This window comes from Formica exsecta, unplaced genomic scaffold, assembly GCF_003651465.1.
Source record: "Formica exsecta isolate Colony F162 unplaced genomic scaffold, ASM365146v1 scaffold93, whole genome shotgun sequence".
NCBI classification, from domain to species: domain Eukaryota; kingdom Metazoa; phylum Arthropoda; class Insecta; order Hymenoptera; family Formicidae; genus Formica; species Formica exsecta.
Genome location: NW_021853696.1, coordinates 30900 through 52228, shown reverse-complemented (window position 1 = coordinate 52228; position 21329 = coordinate 30900). Strand labels below are relative to the sequence as shown.

Sequence of the window (21329 nt, the reverse complement as noted above, 5' to 3'; positions counted from 1 at the left end):
AAAAATACGGAAAAAAGTTTCATGATTATTTTACTTGTATCTCGCAGATTATATAAAACAGATTTAAGATAAAAAAACATTTTTTATTAATATTTTTCATGCTTATTACTTAAATATTTTGGTTTATCAGTTTGCCGATATTATCAAATAATACACATAGATTGTCTAAACGAAAAACTTAACAACTGCCAAGATGTATTAATGTATCGTTCATTCGTATTAATCAAGCATAATCTGGATATAATAATAAATCTCGCACACAATAATTATGAAAAATTTCATTCTATTAAATATATTATTGCTGGATAGCGCCAACACGTGATAAAAATTCAAATATATTTTGAAAATAATTATTTTTGCAGTCAAAATATGAATCGATATATTTTATAATTAAAAAAAGTAAAGCATGAAATTCTGTAACTACTGAGGAATTATTATTATCATATGTTTATCGCGTCAATACAATATAATAATGCATTAATATATTCCTCCTGACCAAAATATGTATTAAATATCAGTTTATTTGATACTTATATATGTATTATATCATAATTTTTCATCGTATTTTTATTTGTGTCTGACTCGTATTGGCTTGCACTTTTGCTTTTTTACGAATATTCTTACGGAAGTCTATAAAATTATGTAATTTTACTATAATTTAGTGTAAAAAGTATAATTCGATTTAAAAATTTTTGAAATTACAATATTTTTTAATAATTCCAATCGACAAAAGAGAGTAGCGGATATACTATAATGGTTTCTCGAAGAAAGAAACGTAATTGATCGATATCACAGTGAAGTACTTTATTGGCCTACCGATTCACCTGTGAATAAAAGAAATTCTCACTTAATTAAAATTTCTCCTTCATGCAAATGAAATTCTAATAGAAAATGCGAATCGTTCCCTCGGTGAATCGAGAGATCGCGCGAGCGCGCGTTAGTCAGTTTATCCGCTCATCCCGTGAGATCGAATGAAATCGTATCGCCGGTCGTCTTCCTAATCTCGCGACTGCGCGAAAATACCGGTCGATAGTGAATATCGCTATGAAGGAAGCGATCGCGCGCGGAATTGCAGGCGAAACGTTGGCGCGAGGGAACGATTGGCGCAACGGTACTTCCGAAAGTTTCGCGGAAGTACGATGCTACGAGACGATAAAAGCGGTGGTGGAGTTCCTCAAAACGACCTTGGAACTTCAGACTCACCATACAGAACGGCCATAAACGGGGCCATCCTGAAGCTCCAGGAGGAAGGGAAGCTTCACGTGCTGAAAACGCGCTGGTGGAAGGAGAAGCGAGGTGGCGGATCCTGCAGGGTGAGCAAATATGTATTAGGCGAAAGTATATGATTTACTTTTAATCGTCTTATAATAAAGAATATAAGATCTATAATAAAAAAATATTAATAACGAAACATCTAATTCAAACACTGTAAAAAAATGAAGATTAAGTTTAAAGATTATTTAGAAAAAGAAAAGATTTGACAAAAACAAAGTATTTATGTAAAATATAACAAAAAAAAGAATAGTGTTTTTATTAAAATAATTGTACCACAATATATACAGCATATTTATTACAATTACGCGAAAATAATTTAATAACAGACATCTTTTATTTATGTCTCAGATCGACAAACAGAAATTTATTGCCATTAGATGCATTTTATATGGAATCTTTGTCATGTCCGAGACTCCATTTCAATTTTAACATTTCATTTTTAACACTTCTCGTCTCTTCCCTTATTTTTCTCACGCAAAATACTCCACACCGCGCTAGCGCAGTCAAGAAGTGCGCGTTCGAGATTCTTGCGTCAGACTCCAGCAACTCCTCTCATCCGTCAGGGGTGGGAAGGTTACTGGGGGTTGAGACGGCACGCGAAGAAGACTATTTCGCGAATTCGCGAAATCGAGGCTTCGCCGAGCATGCGATCACCGTTGCGCGCACTGCTATTTCTCGCGTACCCCTACGCCGATAAATTCTCCTGATAATTCGTCTAAGCTCCTCCTTCCTTGTGGGCAAACTTGCCGACATTTGACGCACAAACGTAGATAGACGATTGTAGTTATACAAGAGGAATTAACGCCTCGATCCTGTACTCCGTTTACAAGCATTGAAGACATTAAAGATATAAGATATTAAAAATAAAACACGATATTTTCACACATTGTACATAAAAGTAAGTCAGCTGCAATTATTTTCTATTCAAAGTTTAAGAAATTATATATTTAATATCGTTTTCAATCTTTTTTAAAAATGTATATATAATTGTTATCAAATTCTATTATATCTGAGAATAATCATAAAGAACTGATGGTGTACCCTTTTTCTATAAAATATTCTTCTTTCGAAAAATCCAGTCTATAGAAAAAAGAATCATACCATCCTTTTAAATGTATATTTTTTAGCTAAATTAAAAAATTGCGATATAAATTTAGACACACGGTATTTTTAACACGTTTAGGATGTAGATATTTTTTTTTCATGTAAAATGTCAATCAAAAATTGAGCGCTTTAAGATTAGCGTCAAACGGACAATTTAATAAAATCAACAGACCATTTCCTGTTTTCTCTCAGCGCTTTAATTTATCAGCGTGCAAGGGAGCAACCGAGATGAAATTTTCGCGATATTATCGACGACGCGAATCGCTTCAATAATGAACATTCGAGCGCGAAGACCACGCGTGCATTAACGACGCGCAGCAGACTAAACACGAAAACGGCCGTTTCTCCGACAATGCATTACCGATACAACGGGCTCATACTCGGCCCATACCCGGCCCATTAATAGCCCGCGTTAATACGCCGCAGGCTAATCGATGTTTCTCATGGGCAGGACGACACCTCGAAAAGCAGCTCGGCGGCGAACGAGCTCGGCTTGGCAAACGTCGGCGGCGTCTTCGTGGTGCTGATGGGCGGCATGGGTGTCGCCTGCGTGATCGCGGTCTGCGAGTTTGTGTGGAAGAGCCGGAAAGTGGCAATCGAGGAGCGGGTGAGTGACGTGAAATAGCACGTGGAGGAAGGTCGCGCGGAAATCGCCACGTCGGGATCAGTGACCGCAACCCGGCTCGACCCCGACGCGATCTATCCCGACATACCGCGCGAGTACATCAGTTGATGCTCGCATACTGGTGGAGTTCCTCTGTAATGGTCTCGGTACAGAACCACTCGGGTCTGATCGCTCGCGCGGCACGAGATCGGTAACCCATTGTGTCTCTTGTCGATCGATATCGCCATCCATATCGGCGAAAACTTACGCGGCCTCGTGAAACAACCCACTGCATACGTATAATTTTATTCCCTCATTTTTCCGCCATCCTCGTGCATCGTTATCCTCTCCCATTCGTCATTATCCCTATTGTCTCGTTGCGCACGAATATCGTCGTTAGTCGGACGGGCAAATATCCGTCCTCGCTCGCCATCGAAGATACGCTAGTGCAAGCATCTACGCTGAAGAAATGTCTGGAGTATTCGCGACTTATGATAAATCCAGGCAATTTAACTGCGAACTTTTCTTTTGCGAAAAACAGGAAATATTTTTCGCGCAGGACTTGTTCATCGAAAGATATTATTCATCTAAAATAATCATTAAAAATTTAATTTGTTCAATCAATTAGCAATATTTAAAGAAAGGAATTTATCTTTATATAATTGTCGATTTCTCCTTCCTAAAAATTCATTCTAGTAAATTTTGAATCTGGCTTTTGGTTAATTCAATCTTAATGTTATATTCTAATATATGTCGCATTTTTTTTTTTTTTACTTTAATGTTAAAAAGTCGTTGTTCCAGTTCCAATCTAAGTGTTAATACATACAATTGCATGAACGAGTAAGATGTCGCGATCGCTAGCATTGTACGAGAACGTCGTGGTTATTGGAACGACTCATTGTCAGTTATAGAAACGCAGCCAGTGAAAACTTGATGAAAAAATTTTCTAGCGAGATTTGTTTTGCTCGAGTGCGGGAAAATGGAATTAGCGTATGTAAAGCCTCGCGTTGCGCTGCTCGCGGTGGCCGGCGTGCGGTCTATGCGATATGTATTCGTGCCACCGTTTGCATACATTCAAGGGGTAAGCAAACAGGCAACTATTTGAAGAGGGCTCGTCCAGAGATACGAATATGCAGCTTTACGCGGATCATTCTGGACGTACCCTAAGAGCAAATAGCTCTATGAGCTAGCGATCGTTGATGGTGTTGCTCGAGTCTCTTTTCAACCCCTCCTGTCTACTTCAGGATACGCTATAGAGTGTGCGAGACAAGATTCTACAAAAATTCAAATCCACTTAAATCGATCACGGGACGAGACTCTCGTCCTGCAATGAATAGTACGGATTTCGAATAGATCGTATACGGTATATTTGAATTTCCGTGCTGCGTAATGCGCAAGATTGATTTGATATGGTCTGATCAAATCAGCCGACTACGAATGTTATAACAATCGCGATATTTGATGTCACAAAAATTAAAAATAATAGATAAAATTAAAATGGATTTATTAATATCGCTTTGTGAGATTGACTTCTACTCTTTGTGGAAATTCGTCGTGAAATAATGATTACAATAATCAACGATGCTAAGAGCTATAACAATTAATGACAGATAATGCCTCTATGTATGTATTTCTATTTAAAGAAGCAATGAGACAGCGTGATAGAGATGTATATATTATTTTTATTTGCTATTTAAATAAGCGAAGATGATTGTATCGATGCGCACCTTTTCCCCCTTTGCTACTCGACCATCGCAACAATGACTGATGTAACGAATCTGACTCAGGCATTTTGGTGTTCTGTTTTAGAAGCAGAAATCCTCGGGGAAACCGATCTGCGAAGGTTTTACTGATCTGCACTAGCGACGGTACGCGCTGCGCTGCGAAAACTGATTCTTAAACTCAAGCCGTACCTCAAAGCGTATCCGATCCGAGTTCAGTGGACCTAAGGAAGAACTCCATCACGAGTGATCGGGAAACTGTGTAAAGATCGTAAAATTATAGGGACAAATTAAATAATCGGACAGGAGAAGCAACGAGCCTTGACCTTTCCAATTTTCCTCCCAGAATCCTGTCAAATATCAATCATCTGGTTTGACGAAATTATTCGAGATATGTATATATAAATACTTCTCTTTGAATTTCGGCGCACAAAAAAAAAAGAAAATAAAGTTTTCAATATTCTGATGTACGGATCAATTGGTTCTATCAGAATTATACGATATAATCAAATATCTTACTGTGAATATATTATTAAAATTTTATTAACGACAACTTTTCAGTAGAAAAATCTACGATTATTACGACATACGTAATGTATAAGAAATCCGAGCCGAAAGGTAGCGTAAAAGAAAGATTGGAAAGGCCAACGTGTTTGCCATTTGCTCATATCAAAACTTAGATTAACACACAAAGACTTTAAAGCCTCGCAATAGGAAAGGTCAGATCCTCCCTCGCGAAGTTGTAAATGTCTCAACCGACGTCAAAATACTAAAAAGAGAAAGCCGCGGTATTTACAATCGAATTATAGTGCGATAACGGACAAACTTTTACGAACAATCACGATTTTATACCGGCTAGATAGTGAATGTATAGTGTGTGCCAGATTACAAGACGTTTTACTGTAAATAATATGTAGCTATCGAGCTAACCATTACGTTCGTAAGTGTACGCGGAGTCCGTTCGCTTCGCAAGATAATGATACGCGATAATCGAAGGAGCAGGTGTGGATACAAAGGAGATATATCTTGTCAAAATTTAATTTTATTAACGATCCATTATTTTATTCATGGCATTATAAAGATATGAAAAATAGAAATTATCAGCAAGAATGAACGAATATTCCTAGTAAGTAAATGTCGTTTGAAATTAATTGAAATGTAAAATTTTCTTACAGTTCAAGAAAGTTGCTCTTGCAGCCCGGTGGGCTGGAATTCTTTGATTTTCAATGGTAAATAACATTTCCATTTTAATTTCTATTAAGAAAACATTGATTTCGAATTCGTTAAAGAATACACGATTACCAATTCTCATCTCTCTTCGTATATACTTTTTATATTTCATTAATTATAAATTGTGGTATGAATAAAATTAATCAATTTGAACGTTTTGTAGTAAGTGCGATATTAAATTGCGCTATATCATCTTTATCCACCGTGCGCCTTTCTTCATAATGTAAAGTACTTCCGATCCATGTTTAGAAGCACGCGGACTCCGAAATTTCGTTATTAAATAGACGAATCTATGTGTCATGGCGAAGTAACTTTTACGAAAATTGCAGTTTCAAAATATTGCATTACTTGTAGTTCTAAGTAAAATTGAAAAGACGCGCGTTGTGTGTGTGACAATTTAGTATGACATTGTTAGTTGTGTCGCAATGTTTCTTGCTTCTCTCCCGTCACGGATTCACAGGAGGTGAGCTTATTTATTTCGTTATCAGTATTGTTACATAGATAAATCTTCATAGCTCAAAGAATTCAACCAAAATTGATATCGAATTTTAATTATATAAATAATCTACTATTTTTAACATTAATAGATATTGAAATATTTTAATGATTTAAAAATATAATACATTGAAAAAAAAAATTCAATATCTATATAATAATTTTTATAATTAATTTTATATATTTATATAATTAATATTTATATTATTACGAGAAATATTATTCATTGTGACTGTGAAGATTTCATAGTAAATTTAATGTCATAAAAGCAGAAATTTTGAGGTTTTTATAAACTTGCATGCATAATTATACCCATGATTTATTGCTTGCACAAGCTCAGTTAAAACTTTTTTTGAATTTTTGTAAGATATTAAATCCAAAATTATTTCAACAATGAATTTCAACAATATGGATTTTTCATCTCCAATCGTTCCTTTCTTTTCCGATATATTCAATCATATCTTACTTATTGTAGATTTTCTTATATAAGTGATATTAAAATCTTTCTCAGCTCAAACATTTTGAACAAAGATTACCTTTCGTTAAGAGAACTTTTAACTGCGTCTTTGCAAATAAAGCGGATTTTAAAGTTTAAATTTTAATATAGTGAGTTTAAGCTAAACGACTCGTTCGCGAGCCAATACGTAAGCATGTCGCAATACTCTTTCCGTGAAACTTTCAGAAGTCTGTGTGCTCGGAAATGGCGAGCGAATTGCGATACGCTTTGGACTGCGGCAACGGGAATAAAAAGCCTATATATATTTCATTTAGAAAAAATATATAAATTGTTTAGTATCTCTCGATAATCAATTAGAAAATAAATAAAAGAAAAATCATTAATAATAATCAATTTAATGATAAAATTTAAAATCTGAAAACTAAATGGAAAGTCAATCAAGTTTGAATTAATAAGGTTAAATACAAAAATTAATAGCAACATTAAAATAATGGCAATTTCTCTCTAGTTACAGTGTCTATAAGTTCTAATAATAAATTTCAATTTCGCATAGTAATTGTGATTAAACACTTTTAACTGCAATTATAATCTCTAAACGACTCGTTCGCGAGCCAATACGTAAGCATGTCGCAATACTCTTTCCGTGAAACTTTCAGAAGTCTGTGTGCTCGGAAATGGCGAGCGAATTGCGATACGCTTTGGACTGCGGCAACGGGAATAAAAAGCCGTCGAGGAAGGTACTTTGTCGACGTCAGAGGCAACACTCGAGCCTGTCGATCGTCTTGGAGGAAGGCAGATACGCGGCGTGCAACAAGTACAGGCACTTCATCGGAAAAGCGCCTTTGACGTGAGCAAAAGAACGCCTGACCGAACGAAGAAAGACCGAATGTTAAATTTCTTTACGGAGTTGATTGCTTCACTCACATGCGATTTGAAATATATAAAATGATCGATTAACAAAACAAAATCTGATCAAAAAACAAAATTATCATAAAATAAAAATTATTTATTTATGAAATTATTTATAATATTAAGCAAAATTTTAAATCTGTTAAAAATGTGAACAATTGTGTAAAATTGTTATTATAGAGAAACTAACTTTTTTTTAAATTAAACACGATATATACAGGGTGTCCGGTAAAGATTATGCCAACGCTCGTGAGCGAGTAGAGCACAGTAAACTGAACAGAAAAGTCCTTTACCATCTTGCGATTTTCGTAATAATTATTGAGAAATTAATTAAAAAATCGACCAATTCATAAAAAGAGACAACCCATTGATGTGTGGTAGCTAGGACGCGAGAATCCATTATTATGTACTGCTCGTACGTTAAGGTGCGTACTGACATATAAAATGATCGATTAACAAAACAAAATCTGATCAGAAAACAAAATTATCATAAAATAAAAATTATTTATTTATGAAATTATTTATAATATTAAGCAAAATTTTAAATCTGTTAAAAATGTGAACAATTGTGTAAAATTGTTATTATAGAGAAACTAACTTTTTTTTAAATTAAACACGACTTGGCATTATTAGCCCAAGGAGATTCCTGTAAATTCGTTACGAGACGGGAATTTGCGATGCGATTTGGATCGCTGTGTAAAGACTTACCTCTAACTGTATGTACACGTCTATCTGTCCCTTTTTTTACGAACTATCGAATAAGATAGTCCACCATCTAGTCCCTCATAGGGTCTACTTGTTAAACGCGATACCAGAAGAGTGCGTGCGAGAAAACGAGCGAGTGAACAAGAGTCGCATGAAATTATATAGGTGGCCTTTCATTGACGTTAGAGATGTACTGTCGCTATCTCGTAAAGTAAAGTATCCTATTGAAATCAATCTGAGTATGTAGTCACCGACGTGCGTGAATTCCTTCAAACATAATAAAACGTGAATTTGCGCATGTAAATTCTCTACGACGAATAATGAGATTGCGCGAATGGTCATTTGCACAATTTTATCGCAATCCACAATTATTTTGTATATGTAATTCGCGATAGATATTTTATATATTTGAACATACTTTTATCTGAATTTATTCCTATCCTTAGCTGGTCTCGTACGGGGTCCATAAGGTCAATGAAATATTACTTGAACAAATTAGAACTAACGATTACAGACTGTTCTAATTATTCAAACTATTCGGATAATATATTCTTCGCGTTTTCAAAACGCGTTGGCAGACATTCCGTCGAATGCAAAAAATCGCTGCTAACAATGCTCAGATTATTTTCAAAGAATACGTACTATTGTTATTACTAATTCTTGTTCATCCGATCAACGTTTCCGTTTAATCGTGTTTATGCGGACTTTGTGAACCAAACAGTATTCATGTTGAGTCTTCCTTCTATCGTAAAACAAGAAAATGTAAAAAAAGATCCGAGCACCGATTATAATCTACCTTTAAACCGAAATTCTCGGAAAAGAGTGATGTGTAAATCAGAATACGAATGCTCGATTATACTGCGTTAAAGAATGTGTGATATTCCAATAGCTTCTACGAACATTATTTTAAGACTGAGCGTGAAAAAGCGAAGATGAATGTATAATCCACATTTTATTTCCTTCTCTCTTGTACTTGCATACATTCCACGGATTTCGTTACTCTTGATGCGATTTATCAAGTTCTGAATGCGACCATAAAAACGCGCATACGAACACTCAATATATACATATATACATATATATACGCACGCGCGCGCGCACATTGACACCGATACGGTGCCAACTGTAAATATCGTCGATAAACTTGTTACATACTTGCGTTTACACGTCGCGACATACGAGTTTGTTAAGAGCCTATCGATTCTACTTCTTATATAAAATGTACTACAAGCATCATATTAAACGTGAATAAATTAATCGTCTGTAAATTCTCATCCAACATCCTCTGTTGTAATTGTGCCTTCGTGACATCCGTTTCCCCTATTCATCGGTGATTATTAATTGCCAATCATACCATTAATTTTGGCTAATTGTATTATTTATCGATTCTCTGTTGGATTATATAAATTGTAATTCTAATCAACTACAAAATAAAAAATAGACAAATTAACAAAAAATAAATATATCAGTATTTTATTTGGAAAATGTCAATGTGTACTTATTTATTTAAAATATTGGAATATTTATACACTTTTATATTAACAATATATAAATATAGCTCGTACGGGTAAACTTTTTTGATATCAAAAATTTTTATTCGTTCATACAAAACTGTGCTCCAGTCGTTCGCCGTAAATCAATAAATAGCGAAATCAGATATTTATAGCAATTAACTAGAAATGATAAAAAAATTAATATCTTTTCCTGTTCCAATCATTTGTAAAGCGCTTCTCCCAAAACTTCGTCGCGCGCCTAGCGACCACAAACTTTTGGGTTGTCTCTGGACCGTTCTTTCTCGCCGCGCGCTTATACTCACGCGAATTGGTCGATCTTTTTTAATTAATTTCTCAATAATTATTACAAAAATCACGCAAAATGGTAAAGGACTTTCCTATTCAATTTACTGTGCTGTATTCGCTCACGAGCGTTGGCACAAACTTCCAATTATATTCCGTTGAAATCTATGTCACACGACGAACACGACAAGCATCAGTGGCGGCGGCGACGCTCGATGTCTAAATATATCGACGTCGTTATGCGCTCTCTTAAGATTTTCGTTAGTTTTCCATGTCGTGTCGACGCGTGCTGGACCGTATAAAGATCTGATCACAGCAATTCTCTACAGCTCATGATTTATTCCGTGTAATGTAGCCGAATAAACCGACACTTTGTGAAATATCTAAAATGGCTCTGATAAATAGACGTGAATGCGTGCCCGACGATGAATGAATGAAAAAGAACGCGCCAGACTGCGTGCATTTGGCACGATGACAGTAGATTACGTGGAACTCTGAATGCGTATGAGATGTTGCTAAAAGCTCGCACTCTCGAGACAGACACTGGTCGTCTCCGGCGAATAAAAAATACCCAAGAGAATGTCGGACAAATATTTATATAGCTTTGAGAAATTAATTATATCGATAGTACCCGTCATACGACAAGGATTTTTCAAATAACTTATTTATTCACGAGTACATAATTCAGAACTTTAATAATTTTTCCTACATAAATTTTTATACAACACACACACACACACACTTTCATTCAAAATTTTTTCAGCATGAATGCGGAAATGTAATTGTTCGTAGTCAATTAAAATAAATAATTAAAATAAGTAAAATTGAAAATTAAAGGATTTTAATAAATTAAATTTTTGAAGTAAACTTGATATGATTATACTTATTTTTCAGTTAATTTTTTATTAAATTTTTATTCTAATGTAAAAAAAATTGACATTAAATTAAATAAAGTTTAATCAAAGATATTTAATGCTAATAATAATCGCCAATTAAAATTTTTAAGAAATATTTAAATTCGTCTAAAAACTTGTAAGTGAAAAAATATATGAAAATTCTTGGACATATTGTGTAATAAATTGCCGTATCAGTATCCGTGCGCAACTTACAATTTATATGCTACTCATGAATTACTGCTTGTAAATATCGTATATTAATATTTTAATATAAAAATCACATTACGCAGAGAAAGAAAGAGAGAGGAGATGTCGCGTGGAAATACTACTGAGAGAGATCGCTACAAACGAATTTATTAAGAGCACACAAGCAAATAACTAGACTTAATATTGGAAGATTGATTTTAGACAGATCTAAATATTTATGCACGCTGAGAGAGCGACTTTCAGGCGGCGCGATGCCTTCTGGCTAGTTTATATAACGTCGATCGTTTAAGTGCTTGTTCAAGATCTTTCCGTTTAGTCGTGTGCATCGTATACACACCGTTTATATATATATCTCTCTCTTTCTCTTTCTCTCTTCGATTTTATTAGATACACACCCGCACCTGCGCATGCATTTTAATTTTATTTTGATTTTACTTGTATGTGCGCAGAATGATCGTAAGATGGTGACCAAATGTCTGCTGATATTATTGGCGATATTTCTGTCCTGCGTGCATGTGTCAGGTTTTATTAAAAAGGTCGTTATAGGTAAGATTCACTAACTTTGATCTATGAGAAAAATATGAATAAAATAAATGTACATCGAAAACATTATTTTCGCATTCATTTTTTGTTACGGATTTTGACAAAACATTTTGATAAAATGTAGACAAATATTTAGCGACATAAATTATAGTCTTCTGTTTCAAGTAGTTTTTTTACGAGATATATACACGGAAAAAAAAATTTTCGCTACCATAGCTAATCATGGTTTGCAAAATAAATTTCTAAACTGCAGCAAAACGGTTTGCTGTTCCACTTAATAAATAGGTATCACAGCTAAGATGTTTGCTGTTGCACCTAATAAATAGGTCTCACAGCTAAGATGTTCGCTGTCCATATATTACGACTGAAATCTAGTTACCACACGCAGTTTTTAGCTACGGCAGCTAATTTTTTTTTTCCGTGTACTAAATCTATTTATAATGGATATCTTTTTTAATCTTTTCAAAATTCTTGTTAAATGTTTGCAATATTATTGTCGAATATCTAATATTACTCCGTTGCTATTATCTTTAAATGTTAAAAAAATAAAAATATTGTGAAAGAAACGCATTCCCTCAACTTTGCGCATATGCGATAATACGCACTATACTTTACGGAAGAGCTTCGTGAGCTATTTCGGTCGTGTCAGCGTGTCTGGACTTTAAAAAGAATCGGCTATATATTATAGTGGGACTATTCGACCAAGATGAAGCGGATATGAAGCAGAATTCGGACATCCAGCGGATGTTCGAATCATCAGTGAAAGCGGTTAACAAAGAAAGGCATGGAAACGAAGAACTCTTAAATGTGTATTTGGGATCGGAAGTGACCGATGTTGAAACAGACACACTGTTTGAGGTATCATTGAAAGGTAAAGCATTGTAACTAACGCCAAAATGAGATGGCAGGATTTGACGCTAAATTATATCTGATTGTGAGATTCCCATTTTGTATCAGCTTACGTCTGATATCAAAATACATTAAACAAAAAGATGATTATATTTATCTTCTTTAATGGAACATAAACACGAGCGCACAGTAACATTATGACACGCTTATGCAGTCTTTTTAGATGCTTAAATAAAATGTATATATATATGAATGTAATATATCCTTTCACATAAATTCTCAAATAGAAATTAGATAATATATATAGATAATCGTTGCAATTACTTTTCCGAAATAACGTAATTTTATTATATTATCACGTGTATTTTGTATTGATCTTTTTCGGAATGTTTAGTATGCGAGTTGATAAAAACAGGAATAGTTGGGATCTTCGGACCTGAAGAAAAAGTGACCGCAGAGTACGTGCAAAGCATATGCGATATATTGGAAGTACCACACATCTCCGTGCAACAGGATTCTAGTGAATCAACTCAGTCACGTGGATTAAGTTTGAATCTCTATCCGCACGTGAGCTCGTTATCACGAGTAAGTAAATGAAGTTTGAAAGATCAATATTATTATCGCATATTAAAATAAATTATATGAGTAATATTATATATGTGAGCTATAATCAATTTTGAATTGCCAAATAAAATCATTAAAATCATCTATCAATATATAAATAAGATAAAATTTCTGTCTACACATCAATGTGATGCAAAAAGGTGAAAGATAAAGAATAAATTAATTGCAATTATCATAAAATATTAGCATATCTGTCTCTTTGTATCTTTTTTATTCCTTTTCATTTATAATATTACTTGAAATTTTAATCTTACCCTTATATTTGACGTATAACTGTAACATAACGATTGTCAACGGAACTTTCACAGATATACGATCAATTGGTAACAGATTTTAAATGGAAGTCTTTTGCAATACTCTACGAGAACACCGACAGTCTTATTCGCATGCATCTTTTGCTGAAACGAGGGGACTCTCATGGCAACTCTGCATTTATGTATCACTTGGGTCACGGACTGAATTATAGGTACAGAATACAGAAATGTCTAATTTCGTAGTGTATCTTGATGGGATCTTCTAATCCCTCAGTCATGTAAAAACTGCTCAAACTCTCTGGAAATATCCTATAGAATTGACTGATTACCCTTCTCTATTTCTATATATTCATGAAATATATGTACATATTTGTCAACGTTATATCAATAATTGATAACGTTTTTGTCATCATTTTTACGCTCATCGTTTGCTTATTATGTTCTGATATTTATTCTCTCAGTCGTTTAATGTATTGTATTATCATGAACATACGAGTATTCTCAAAATTGTCATTAAAATGTATTGTTGCGTTTCTGCGTTACGATCTTGCTGCAATATTTGTATTTTTCTGTGTTTGATCAATTTATAATAATCGTGAAGTTAATCAAGAAGATAAAGATTGTCTCTGAGACAATATATTTCGCAACAATATATTTAATAACACTTTTCAATATCGAAGTAGTTGGTATTGAACATTTTTTTGATCAAAAAAGGCGATTAGATAATTTGCAATTTATAGTCATTATAAATAATGATTATGTCATTATAAATAATAATTATAAATAATAATCATATCAAAAGTAATTAGGTGGGAGTAGAAAGATTTGCGAGTTTAATTAATTGAAGAAGATTCCCAGGATATCGATTAATTGTATAGTTTGGCGTCGAATCCTGTGTAGGCAAGCGATGCAAGAAATCAAAACATCAGAAATAGAGAATATTATCATCGATTGTTCGTCCAAGATACTCAGTGAAGTTCTCAAGCAGGCTCAACAAGTTGGCATCTTATCTGAAAAATACAAAGTGATTGTAACATCTTTGGTAAGACATATAAGTTGCGTTATATATACAAATTAAAACAATTGCGCTGTCCTAATAATATTATGTCAAAATTATTTCATGATAGAATCTACGTTCAATCGTCTCGCATAAACTTTATTTTTATTAGAAATCTATTATATCAAAATACATATGTGTGATTACAGTGCTCGTTATAATATTTTAATAAAAACCTAAAATAATTACGTAAAACAATCTTTGATAAAAAGTGCAAAATTTAGTTTGTAAACATAATACACAAATGCTTAGAAATTTCAAAAAATAAATTATTTGTTTTTTGATATTACATTGAAAGCAGAACTTTGATGATATGTAAATTATATGAGTACAATTTATTTTGCACGGTTTATGTTCCATCTAAAAGATCTAATAGTTAAAATGATATATGTCGACGAATATGTATGTATGGCAGGATCTGCAAACTTTGGATTTAGAGCCATATCAGTATTCTGGCGTCAATTTCACCGGCTTGCGCCTGATTGACCCTGAAGATCCGATAGTTCAACAAACTTTAAAGAAACATAAGAAGGAATGGGGCTTAGACAATCCCTCGCAGCTACAAGTTGAACCCGCTCTCATGTATGACGCGGTACAATTATTTGCGAGGGCTTTCAAGCAATTGGAAGATGCCATCAAAGGTGATGTCAAGAAATTGCCTTGTGATGGTAGTGACAGATGGGAACACGGACTGAGTTTGAGCAACTTTATGCGATCGGTAAGATATAAAAAAAAAGCTTTAGTTTGAATATTTTGAACATCTTTTACAACAATACATACAAGATTTTCTTCCAGCCGCGTTACAAACAAATCTTATCACATTATTTCGCTTTCAGACTGAAACACAAGGATTAACGGGCCTTGTAAAATTTGACCGAGACGGTTTTCGCAGTAATATACAACTAGATGTTGTACGTTTGACCGAAAATGGCTTGAAAAAAATAGGTGTATGGAATAGTACAAATGGAAAGAACATTGATTGGATACCAGAACCTAAAGAGTCAAATATCGAATTAAACTTGCAAAATAAAACTTTTATAGTTTTAATATCGCTAACAGAACCGTATGGCTATGTGAAGGAATCACATACGAACCTAATTGGCAACGAACGTTACGAAGGATTTGGTGTTGACATAATTGATAGCATCAGTCAAATACTTAAATTTAATTATACATTGCAAGTAGAAAAGGATTATGGAGTTTTGAATAATAGAACTAAAGAGTGGTCGGGTATGCTTGGAAAAATTAGAACTGATGTTAGTACTAGTTAAATATCAATTAATATCTCTCTGATATTATTTGTAATCTTTTATGAGATTATTAAGATTAAAATTATAAAGTTTATAAATATCGAAAAGAGAAAGAGAAATATATGTATATGATATTCTTTTTTAGCAAGCAGATTTTGCTATTACGGATCTGACAATTACCGAGGAAAGACAAATGGCGGTCGATTTTACAAACCCCTTCATGAACTTGGGTAATACACAATTTAATGTAACGTACAATAAATCTAATGTAGTATACAATTTAATATTATTTATATTATAGATTTTATCAAGTTTCAAATAAATTTCTTCTTTACTATTAATTTATTTACTTCTTATCTTTTATTATTAATTTTACTATTCATTTACAAAATAACTAATTCATATAGCTCATATATCAAGTTTTATATGATTTTACAGGTATTAGCATTTTGTTTCGCAAGCCAGGAAAAAAACCTCCTAGCTTGTTTTCATTTCTATCACCATTTTCAAACGAGGTCTGGTCCTACTTAATCGGCGTATATATCATAGTGTCTTTACTATTTTTTGTAATGGGGAGGCTATGCCCATCAGAATGGAACAATCCTTATCCTTGCATCGAAGAAGCTGAAGAACTTGAAAACCAGTTTACATTTAAAAACGCGTTCTGGTTCGCAATAGGCGCAATTATGCAACAAGGGTCAGAAATCGCACCAATGTAAGATATTTAAAATAATAATAAAATAATTAAAAAATAATAAAAATAATTTCGTTCTCTTTATACATATATGTATATGTATGTACTTTTTTTCTATATACTTGTTTTCTATTTTTTACGTGTTTCTGGAGATTTTCTCTGTGCATATAACTGAATTTCACATCTTAAATAACCATTTTTGCTAAAATTTCACATTATAAATAACCATTTCTGCTTAAATTTTTAATAGCTTTATTTGACGACAAATTTTATATGTATACATATATATATTCCCTATTATATAAAAAATGTTTATAAAATGGAACTATAAATTCTCTTCTATAAATTGTTCACAGAGGTATCTCCACAAGGATGATGGCAAGTTTATGGTGGTTCTTTTGCCTTATTATGGTGTCTAGCTACACCGCTAATCTGGCGGCATTTTTGACTGTAGAGACTCCAGTAAAGTCTTTCGAAAATGTTGAAGAATTAGCAAACGAGAATCATATCAAATATGGAGCTAAATATGCAGGAGCCACGTTGAAGTTTTTCCAAGTTAGTAAATTCTTCTATATTTGTTGTGATATTTTATGCAAAAATGACAAATTATAACGATAACATCGCTTTTATACATATGACATAATAGAAAATTTACATGATATATAGAATACACTCGCGCAAACATTTGATAATTGGTTAATAATATAACGTAATTCTTCTAAAATATTATTTAGCTTATCGATTTTCGAAGCATAACAATCTCGTTAAATCTTAAATAATTAAGAAATTACACAATATATAATGCTGTGATTTTACATTTTAACTAGAAATAATATTGTAAAAAATGTGTTACCAACGTTCATATTAACTTATAAAAAAATATTTCCAAAATGTCAGACATTTAATATATGAAATTCGGAATAATTTTTGTTCTTAGCTTTCAAAATTTTTGAATTTTATTAGTATATAATTACAAATTCCTCTTTTTAAACATGCATAAATTGCTTAGATTGATTTAATTATCTCTGAGGTTATCTAATTATTTTGATGAAATGGTTATTAATCATATAAATCATATAATAATCTAATAAAAAATAATTGGGTACGCAGTGATAGATTTTTCAGGATATTTACAGTACTTGCTATTTTTATAGCATATGAGAGTAATCTCTCTTGAACGTAAGAATCTCATGAACTTAAAGTATCCCATGATTAATCATTTGTCATTTATTTTTTCTGCTTATATAATTTCTTTGTTATAAATATTATTACTATAAATTGCGACGACTTTTCCTACCGTCTCGCGGCTGAGCGATAAACGCGGCCGCCGACTCGTTCTCTCCGTCGCGCGGGTGTAAATTGCGGCGACGAACAGGAGCTAATTCGCCGAACGGGAGATGCGGAATGATCGTTGACAAAAACGGGAAAACGGAGAAAAAGATCCACGCGCCAGGTGGGAACGGGATGTTAGGAGATCCGCGCGTACCGTGACAAGATCCGAGAGATAATCGCGAGAATCGAACTTGGGCGCCAAATACGATCTTTCACGTATCAATTCGCGAAACACAAAATAAGCGCGAAATAAACGCGAAAGAAATTGCCGGAATTCGCCACGGGCTGACTAGCTCGCCTAACGGTAGAGGGGCAGGGCGAGTGTTAATCGAACGCGATAATTTATGCAAGAGGCGACAATTACGGAAACGACAAGCACAACTGAAAGGAAACTCGTAAATTAAACAGAGAAATTAACAGATTTATTATAATAGCGGGAGCCGCAGCTCCTCGAGAATAGTAATGATAAACCGCGCGGATATACGGCTGCGGTAAAAGAAACGCGGCTGCGAGACTGGGTGTTAGACGCGGGGCGCGAAACCCCGTACTGCGTACGCCGAGACCGACCCGTTAGATCGGCCGGAATCTCCGCTCGGCTTGAATTACGCCTCGCACTGCGAAGAAATTGATTAATACGTTCGTCTATAATTCGGGCGTAAGTCCGAATCAATTCTCGATATCACCTCGCCAACGGCGACATTATCGCCCATGGCGTAATTTTTAAAAGACTCTGAAGAATAGTTTGCGACGACTTTTCCTACCGTCTCGCGGCTGAGCGATAAACGCGGCTGCCGACTCGTTCTCTCCGTCGCGCGGGTGTAAATTGCGGCGACGAACAGGAGTTAATTTGCCGAACGGGAGATGCGGAATGGTCGTTGACAAAAACGGGAAAACGGAGAAAAAGATCCACGCGCCAGGTGGGAACTGGGTGTTAGGAGTTCCGCGCGTACCGTGACGAGATCCGAGAGATAATCGCGAGAATTGAACTTGGGCGCCAGATACGATCTTTTACGTATCAATTCGCGAAACACGAAATAGGCGCGAAATAAACGCGAAAGGAATTGCCGGAATTCGCCACGGGCTGACTAGCTCGCCTAACGGTAGAGGGGCAGGGCGAGTGTTGATCGAACGCGATAATTTATGCAAGAGGCGATAATTACAGAAACGACAAACACAACTGAAAGGAAACTCGTAAATTAAACAGAGAAATTAACAGATTTATTATAACTCGCTGTCCCGTGCGTTGCGCATCACGTGTGCGGGTTCTGATCCCGTCGTGACGTAGCTAGTTTGGCCGTTAGATGTTTTGGGTTTCCAAATTGCTGGCTCCTTGCCCCTCCAAGGTCTTCCTTGATTGGCGATCGTATTTTCCGTGACGCTTCAGCGACTTTCCGCTTCTTCTTCCGATGAGGCTCCCAAATGAATTATTCATACGAAAGAAAATCACAAACGAAATTAACATTACGCTCGAAATCTCCATTAATGACGCCTCTCTGGAGGTAACGGTACGGTTCTCGCAATGATTCGACTGGCGCGGCCCTTCAGCCCGCGCTTTTTCGATCGGAGAGGGACTCGGCGGACGCGCGCGAGACGGCAACGTCACAAAATATATATGGCACATACAAAGATAATTTTGCATCGTAAATATTAGCGATAGTGATTAATCCCGCACGAGACATAATCGGTTAAATAGTTATTAATCAGAGTAATAAAATAATATTAGTAAATCCCCTAATTACTTTCAATTCGTGATAACTCTTTTTCCTTTGAATATTACCATTTGCTCTCCATATTTGCACCAACAGTTTTCTTTGTTTCTTGCATATTATTGTAATTATCCCTAGTGAATAACACAAATTTTATAATAATTATCTCTCGCAATAATATTAATCCACAATAATGCCGTAATAATAAGAACAAATATTTACAAAAAAGAGCTTCCCTTCATCCACATTAGATACTCACAATATTAATTGTAATAATAATATTAGACAATATGCACAATAAATATAAGTTATATTCTAATACAGTTCTTTGATAAAGAATTTTGTCAATTCCAAGCATAGCGATCATTCGACGTACAAGAAAATGTACGACTATATGATTGCAAATAAAGATGAGGTGCTACCAAAGGAAAACAAACATGGTGTGGACAAGGTCAAAACCGAAGATTATGCATTTCTAATGGAATCCAGTTCGATAGAGTATATATTATATAATATTTATATTTATTGTATTAACATCTGGTATTATACATACATATGTATATTATTTTATATGTGTAATGTGTATATATATATATACAGAATGTCAGTTTGAAAACTTTCAGCCGGGATATCCTGGGAACTAATAAAGATATCAAAACACAGTTTGGGGAAAATATAGAATAGCAAGAGGGACATCGAATCGCAGTATAACTGTCAAGGGGTGAGTCACTCTCTACGCGCCCCTTACCCAAACTTTAAAATTTCAAATGGCATTACCCCCTTTGTGATATCTCAAATTAAAAGTCTCAACGAGTACTTTTCACCTACACAAAAAAATTCAAATTGATCGATTTGTTTTGGAATGATGCCGGTTCGATTTAAAAAATTGTTATTTCTTAAAGCTGTAAATAAAACACGTTTTATTTAATTTTGGTTTGTTCTTATAAAATATTGTAATTATAGTAAAGGAGAAATAACTTTTGTGGGGTTATTACAGCCTGCAACGATTGAACAACTTCGGCAACGGATCGTAAGAAAGATTTATTCCCAGACAAATGTTTCAAAATGTCAAGACGGAATTTGAAAACAGTCTTTATTATTGCTTAAAAAATAGTAAACACAATTTTGAATATTTACTTAAATAAAAAATTGTAATAAATGGATTTTTATTTCTATTAGTTATAAAAATTAGTGGACAACCTATAATTTTTCTATAAAGGTTATTTCTATTCCTTTACTATAATTACAATACTTTGTAAGAACAAAAATTAAATAAAACGTGCCTCATTTACAGCTTTAAGAAATAATAACTTTTTCAATTAAACCGGTATCATTCGAAATCAAATCAATCGATTTGAATTTTTCTTATGCAGGTGAAAAGTACTCATTGAGACTTTTAATTTGAGGTATCGCAAAGGGAGTAGTGCCATTTGAGATTTTAAAGTTGGGGTAGGGCGCATAGAGGGTGACTCAACCCTTGACAATTATACTGCGATTCAATGTCCCTCTTGCTATCCTATATTCTCGCCAAACTGTGTTTTGATATCTTTACTAGTTTCCGAAGTATCCCAGCTGAAAGTTTTCAAAGTGACACTCTGTATATAATACACATATATATACA

The 21329-nt window shown here is 34.2% G+C and overlaps 1 protein-coding gene across 3 annotated transcripts in view; it reads left to right on the top strand.

Moving 5' to 3' along the window:
* The window catches only part of LOC115245227 (glutamate receptor ionotropic, kainate 2), a 160312-nt gene that overhangs the window by 134253 nt on the left and 4730 nt on the right, over positions 1-21329 (top strand). Inside the window, exons 16-28 of one of the 3 annotated variants that reach the window (XM_029823445.1) lie at positions 1198-1313; positions 2831-2986; positions 7543-7735; positions 12616-12813; positions 13186-13376; positions 13724-13881; positions 14570-14711; positions 15142-15444; positions 15563-15982; positions 16122-16206; positions 16415-16691; positions 17027-17225; positions 20064-20206. In XM_029823445.1, coding sequence (XP_029679305.1) covers positions 1198-1313; positions 2831-2986; positions 7543-7735; positions 12616-12813; positions 13186-13376; positions 13724-13881; positions 14570-14711; positions 15142-15444; positions 15563-15982; positions 16122-16206; positions 16415-16691; positions 17027-17225; positions 20064-20206 — 2581 coding nt within the window. Of the gene's footprint in view, positions 1-1197; positions 1314-2830; positions 2987-4792; positions 5146-7542; positions 7941-12615; positions 12814-13185; positions 13377-13723; positions 13882-14569; positions 14712-15141; positions 15445-15562; positions 15983-16121; positions 16207-16414; positions 16692-17026; positions 17226-20063; positions 20207-21329 lie in introns of those variants that run through there. The other 2 variants (XM_029823447.1, XM_029823448.1) reach the window with 2 other exon arrangements.